Genomic DNA, 6,896 nt, shown 5'->3' on the forward strand with positions numbered 1-6,896 from the left:
CCATCCATCCATCCATCCATCCATCCATCCATCCATCCATCCATCCATCCATCCATCCATCCATCCATCCATCCATCCATCCATCATCTCACCGCTCTGGCCGCCAGCGTGACAACGATGCCGGTCAGGAAGGTTAGGTAGTATCCTGGGTAGGCGCCGTGCCACATGGCGGACAGGATGAAGGTGGCTGCTGTTGGGTGGTAGGGACATCGCTCGTAACAAACCCTGTTTTCCAACAGATAAAGATCACAATATGGTTACACAAAATCTGTCCTTTTACTGAACAGCCGTGGATCTCCAGACAGACCTTTTGAGCCATTGCACCGTCTGAATGTTCCAGTTGTCAAGAAAAACTTTGAAACTGGTGGCAAGCTGGAAAACACAAAGTCTAATTAGTCCAGCTGCCAACCTGTAATGTTAAAACACAATAAGGACATTTTGTCTCCTAACGATCCTGACCTCAATGTTGAGTATCCTCAGGTTGGAGATCAGGTCCCAGCGGGGGGCGCCGTTACTGTCATAGCCGTTAAAACCAAAGCCGGCAGCATTGTTGATGGCATCAGCTGTTAGGTAAGACAGTCTCAGGTGAAATATGAGCAAACAGTCCAAAAGAATAAAGAAATTTGGGAAATATGAACACAGCCACCCACCGAGTGTCCAGACAAAGTAATACTTGGGTCGTGTGGTTAGCATGGAGAGGTACAGGTAGACCACCTGGGCATAGAACGGTGTGTTCGCAATGAAGTCGTCCTCGATGTTTCGCTCCACTGGAAATACTTTACACACCGACAGGAAGACCAGCAGGCAGAAGAAGGAGGTGGCCACTTTACGAACCACCTCCATCTGAGGACAGACACATTTGTTCTGGTTTAGTTCCTGCTTGTAGACAGGAAGATACTTTTGTCCTCATTTCCTCTCCAAGCAGCTCCACCTCCAAATCAAGAGATCATGAAATCAAGAAACAACAATCACTGACTGTTCTCAAGCCAGACAATCTTTGTTGGATCTCTACGTCAACATAATACAAGCAATGTTGTCCAACTGCCAAAGGACCAGCCGAGTGCAACAGGCTCTTGAGATTCTTTCACATCTGCAGAATAAGAACTGCTGCCAGACGCTGGTTGTGACAAAGATCTGCATCATTAAGGATGTTGTCCAGTGGACTCTATTCGATTGGGGACCAAAACTGCAACATTTGCTCCATTTTCCTCTGGTGCAGTTTGCTTTCACACTGCACTATGTCAAACCAACCAAACTCTTTGAGCAACCTGTTTCTCCTCTTGCCTGTGGGGGCGTTGCACCAAGAACCACTGAAGGAAATGACACAAAAACCTCTGAAGACCCTGAGAGCAGCTGTGAGATGTTAGCGGTTGGAGGATTTGTCTTTGGGAAAAGACCTGAAGCCATTTCTTCTGCTAGCTCTACACTCCCTCTTTTGTTTTCGTTGTACTTACCCAGAATGCCCTGCACTATAGTCAGCTTGTTGCTTTTAGATTAGAGGTTTTAGGTAGAGATCAATCGTTATTTTAAGACTGTTTAAGTCATAAGATTGATTACGTCTGGTGGGTGATTGCTACAGAGCCAACCCAGTCAGGTGACCTACGTTTGGCGATGGCTCGCCTTCACCCAGTCTGGTCTTGGACTTGTCGGCCTCTTGTTCTCGGTGGCGATACGGTTTCCCCTCGATGAAGGCAATGTAGTCGTTGTAAGAGCAGGTTGGACCGGCCAGAATCCCCATGAAGTTACAGTTGTAGCTGAAATACTCGAGAAGGCTCGGCATTCGCCTAAAGAAACACACAAACACATAGGAGCTCAAACTTCCAGAGGGGAACTGCTTTAACTCAACTTTAAATATTAAAGACAATGGACAAAACCTTATGGCTAAAATCTTCTGTCCTGCGGTCAGATGTTCTTCCTTCCGAGCCATTCCTACCAAAACAAGAGAGACCTTTAACACCCGAGTCCCAGTCGTTCCTGCTGTGTAACTACAGCAGCAGCAGCTCACCATCATGGATCTCAAAGGCCAGGCTTGTGATCTTCTGAGTTATGACCATCATGGGACTGGAAAAGGAAGCAAGGCAGCAGGTTAAACATCACTGATCATAACTCCAGGCTTTTTAACCAACATGACAAACAGGAGGAGTTTTACCCTGTGAAGTCAGCAGAGTACATGCCGTAGTCAAAGACGTAGACTCGAGTGATCTGGCACAGACTCAGGTAGCTGAGAGCCACCACAAGGCAATACCTGCAACCAAAAGAGAGTCAGACCAACAACAACTCACTGATCTCAGGTCAGTTAGTCTGTCTGTTAGAGAGACTTCAGAAAGACTTCCCATCCCGCTTCTTCTGAGGTGACCACAGTTTCAGCTCTCAAACTAAATATGTAGTAACGACTTTAAAGGATGCATTTAGTTTCTTCTTCTCAAGTATCTCCAGAATATCTCCAGTCTGGATCATTGGAGTCATGACCCAAAGAAAGAGATTCTGGATGCAAACACCTGAAAATAGTTCCTAGGTAGAGTGACAAGGCTTGACTGTAAGGACAGGGTAGAGTTAGAGTAAAGAGACTGAGTGAAGGCACCCAGATAGTCTGGCATATTCTATGAGCCATGTGGACTCTGTACGAACACATGAGATTTCATAGTAAAGCCATTCCTGCATTTCCCACAATCCAAATGGATACTAGCAAGTTTGGTGGGCTTATTGGGAACCTAGTCCTACTTCTGATTGACCAGGGCAGTCACCGCACATCTGTCAGTGCAGCACAGAGAGTGGTGGTCACTCTATGCATCCTTTAGGCTGGTTGCGCCCACTTGCTGCCTTATTTTGGTATCATCCTGTCTCCTGCTGAGGGTCTACTACGCGACACCAAGTGTCTGACACTCACTCATCGTTGAGTCCACTTGAGTATGTGTGGATGTCCGTGGAGTACTCAAGTACTCACTGTACTCCTCCAAACTGGACTCAACTGAGGTGGATGAGCCGATCAGGATACCTTCTAGATGGCTTGATCTGAGGGTTCTCCACAGGAAACCCTCCACACACACAGAACACACACAACCTCTTTAGCTTGAAAACACCTTAAGATCTTTGAGGAGGAAGTGGATGGGATGGTCTTTACTTGAATGGCACTTTATCAAGTCCAGAGGATTTCATTCACGCACACATTTACACACTGATGGTGGCAAACCACTGAGTCTGGGTGTATTTGACCCCTCAGACCACCAAGGCGGGTGAAGAGTCTTGACCTGGGACACAACAACGGAGACAGATGGAGCGGGGGATCCTACCGGCATCCCAACAACTGCGGATCGAAGTCCTACAACAGTCAACACCATTGTCCCAAGAAGAATGTTGGATTTCATTCCTGAACTGTTGACGATTGGAAGAAGGTTACTGATTCCACCCATCCAGTTACCCAAGATGTGATTTTGGTGTCAAGCGCAGTAGAAATCCTTAGACTTTCTTCCTCTCAGCTGTACAGGAACTGTACTCAGCTGCCTGTTTAGGGTCAAAAGACAGGTTCTCCAAGGTGTTACAAACCCACTTTTGAGACCTAACCCTTTACTGGATATGAAGGTCTGTCCTCAGTCCTTGACTTATAGGGACTTTTCTGAAACAAGTCCCCATGAAGGAATCCCTTTAGTGTCTTCTAGACCAGATAAAAGAGCTGTATAAGTTCACACCATTCACCATATCTCCGTCTGATATGGGGAAGCGATGACTCTACTCTGGGCTCCTCCCAATGTTTGAGTCCAGCTTCCTGTACTGGAGCTTTAGCCACTTGAATTCATTATCTTATGTATTTTTTAGACTTCCTGATGTAAAACTGATACTATTCAGTACTGAGTTTTAATCTTCAGTATGTGTGAGTTTTAATTAGTTTTATGACCATAACATAATCCACTTATTAGCAGTCTGTCTGGAGAAAGCACTCCACTATTTAATGTACACAAGGAGCAGGAAGTTGTTTTCCACATGAGCTCTAAAGAATAAAACTGATGATTTGAGTTTAATGGATCAAGCAGATTAATTTCACAGCTGCTGCTTCCTCTGACAGTTTTAATGTCTCTATAACGACGCCGTTATTTAGGGAGTCCATGATGCTCACTTGTGCATGTGCTCGACTCCGGTCAGGATCATGATGCCGTAGGTGAGTCCACTCTGAAGCAGGAAGTGAAGCGCATACCTACAGAAAGGAGGAGCAGGGAGTCAAAGAGAAACTGATGAATCTTCTTTAAAGATGTGAACAATAACAATAAACAAACATTTAGCAATCATTGTGCCTGCCTTGAGTATAACTCCTGGAAAACCAGAAACCAAAAGTGTGTCTGGATTGTTGGAAAAAGTTGATTCTGGAGGACATTTTGATCTCCAGGGAAGAGTTTTTAGGACTAAAACTAAGTATTTAGTTGGCAAGCTAAACATTTAATTAGCTTTGAGCCAGCTAGCTTTGTCAAATATGTAGTTGACAAACAAAATATTTAGCTAGCTCAGAGCTAAATATTTACCTAACATGCAAATTCAGTTGTGGATAAGTGGAAGTGGACTATCAAAATAAAAGCTGGATCTTTAGGACTTCTACATGAACTCAATGCACCACTGAGGCTGCAGGTCCGTTGGTTTGAGCCTTTAAAACAGCTCATCTCTGGTTTAAGCTGAAATGTTGGGAAAAAGAGGAAAAGAAATAATAAAGTGGTGACTTTCAAAGTTTATGTTTGACAGTCCACTTCCAGTTATTGGCTAGTAAATCTGCATATTTCCTGATTAATTACATCTGAGCTAAATATTTAGCTTCAAATTTATTTAGCATAAAGCTAAACATTTAGTTAGCTAACTAAATATTTTCTTTGGCTAATTTGTCAAATAACCAAATTATTGTTGTTAATATTAATACAAACAGCAGCCAACACTGGCCGCATGGCAGTTTGCAACGTTTCTTCTCCAAATGTCCCAAATAATCAGAATTTATCTGGGAAAATACATTTCTTATGCCACTTTTCACCATTCTTCACCTCGAGGTGATCCAGAAATTAGTTCTTTCCACTGCAACATATTGATCAGTTTGGCAAAAACAAGCTAAAACTGGGAAGCTGGAAGGTTTTCCAGCCGTCGCCTCACCAGCCGAAGCAGAACAGGGCGAAGTAGAGCCCCAGCACAGTCGCCACCACATGTCTAATGAAAGGACTGGTTTTACTGGGATGGAGGAAGAGACGAAACCAGAAGGCTGAGATCAGAGCGCAGAGCTGGCACACCACGAAGTTGACCTGCAGACGAAGCAGAGGGAAAAGTGGCGTCAGAGTCAGGAAGGAGGAGGAGCTCACACACATCGTCTCAGTTTCCCGTTAACACATCAGTGTCACTAGATTACATTAAAGTCTTAGAAAACCTTTTAAATGCAGCAGAGTCAAATTTATCTCCTGTTTCTCCAAACCAACAGGGAGAAAACCGACCTGCGAGACCTTCAGCTACGCCTTCATGTTACAGCAGAGCTGTGGTTGTTTTTTCTGCTGTTCTGGTCCTTCCTGTCCGCCCCGCAGGATGTCCACCGCGGCGGTCAGACCAGGTTTGTTCAGCTGCTCAGATGGTTCCCATCAGCAGCAGCCTGATGAGGCCGGGTCAGGACAAGCATGCGAGACGCTCAGACGGCCCACATGGTGCGAAACCTTTCAGTGACAGATTTATCTCAACAATAAGAGGAGTACGAACTGATCTACCGTCAGAATCAGGAGGTAAACTTACTCATATCATCAGGTTTTACAGGCCAGAAACCAGAAATACAAATACAAACGATAAAACAAGAACCAGGTGGAATAAATGAGCCTTCTACTGGAGTGGCCTAGTCAAAGTTTGGATTTTAATCTGATGGAGATGCTATAAACTGGGTGTTTATACTAGGAAGCCCTCCAATGGGTCTAAATTAAATCAATTCAGCAAAGCAGAGTGGGTCAGTGTTGTGATGCTAAAGGCTAATTAGCAGAACTCATGAACACTTGATGGTGGAACCAACAAATAAATCAGACCAGAGCTCCAGAGTCAGATTTATTCAGCCTTTCATGGAAGTGCGAGGAATTTTAAAACTTTGTGTTTTGATTAATGAGACTCGAGTCGCCTGGTTCCTGTCTGGACAGATGCATCAACACGGGTCAGACTCGGTTTTACAGAGATTATTCTGAGGTGTCAGGAAGATTACATGGTGGGTCCATCGCCATGGCGCCCGTCATTATGAGATAGGATGGGCTGGACACCATGCAGGAGAGAGAGAGTGTGTCAGTGTGTGTGTGTGTGTGTGTGTGTGTGTGTGTGTGTGTGTGTGTGTGTGTGTGTGTGTGTGTGTGTGTGTGTGTGTGTGAGTATCTGGGGACTGTAGCTCGGCGTTATCTGCTGAGTGACCTTCACTCAGGAACATTTCTCTGCAGAGCCGATCCAGTTCTGACAGCGCAGATAAGTATTCACACCCCTCTCATCCATCCATCCATCCATCCATCCATCCATCCATCCATCCATCCATCCATCCATCCATCCATCCATCCATCCATCCATCCATCCATCCATCCATCCAGAGACGCCAACGTTCTGAACTTGGTTCAGAGATCGAATCCTGATCTCTGAGAACCAACATCTGGTGGAAGGTGGATTTACCAAAAACCAGCCTGTTTGGGTTTAATACTGTTCTGATCTATGCAACCTTCACAAATCACCACCAAAACACACTAAATGCTCTGCTGCCACCAAATCTCACGTCCAGCTGCAGGTTTGTGCTCCTGCTGCTGATGAGGAGCATCTTCATCCCATGCAGTCTTGCATTTCCAGAGAGTGATCTCACTGAGCATCTGATCCGTCTGTAATCTGAGACCAAGTGTCATAAATAATAGAAAGTGTGTAAACTGAGCGAT

The 6,896-nt window shown here is 45.0% G+C and overlaps 1 protein-coding gene across 1 annotated transcript; it reads right to left on the bottom strand.

Annotated features, from left to right (window-relative positions):
* Positions 1 to 66: 66 nt before the first annotated feature.
* LOC103461247 (membrane-bound O-acyltransferase domain-containing protein 2-like) lies at positions 67 to 5,436 on the bottom strand. The gene is made up of 10 exons (XM_008403563.2): positions 5,122 to 5,436; positions 4,112 to 4,189; positions 2,150 to 2,245; positions 2,006 to 2,061; positions 1,875 to 1,929; positions 1,604 to 1,784; positions 651 to 843; positions 460 to 563; positions 308 to 372; positions 67 to 225 (listed from the first exon to the last, which is right to left on the bottom strand). Exons 1-10 carry the CDS (start codon positions 5,328 to 5,330, stop codon positions 84 to 86), a joined length of 1,179 nt encoding a protein of 392 aa, XP_008401785.1. The 5' UTR covers positions 5,331 to 5,436; the 3' UTR covers positions 67 to 83.
* Between the last annotated feature and the right edge of the window lie 1,460 nt (positions 5,437 to 6,896).

The sequence above is a fragment of the Poecilia reticulata genome, unplaced genomic scaffold, assembly GCF_000633615.1.
Source record: "Poecilia reticulata strain Guanapo unplaced genomic scaffold, Guppy_female_1.0+MT scaffold_848, whole genome shotgun sequence".
NCBI classification, from domain to species: Eukaryota; Metazoa; Chordata; class Actinopteri; order Cyprinodontiformes; family Poeciliidae; genus Poecilia; species Poecilia reticulata.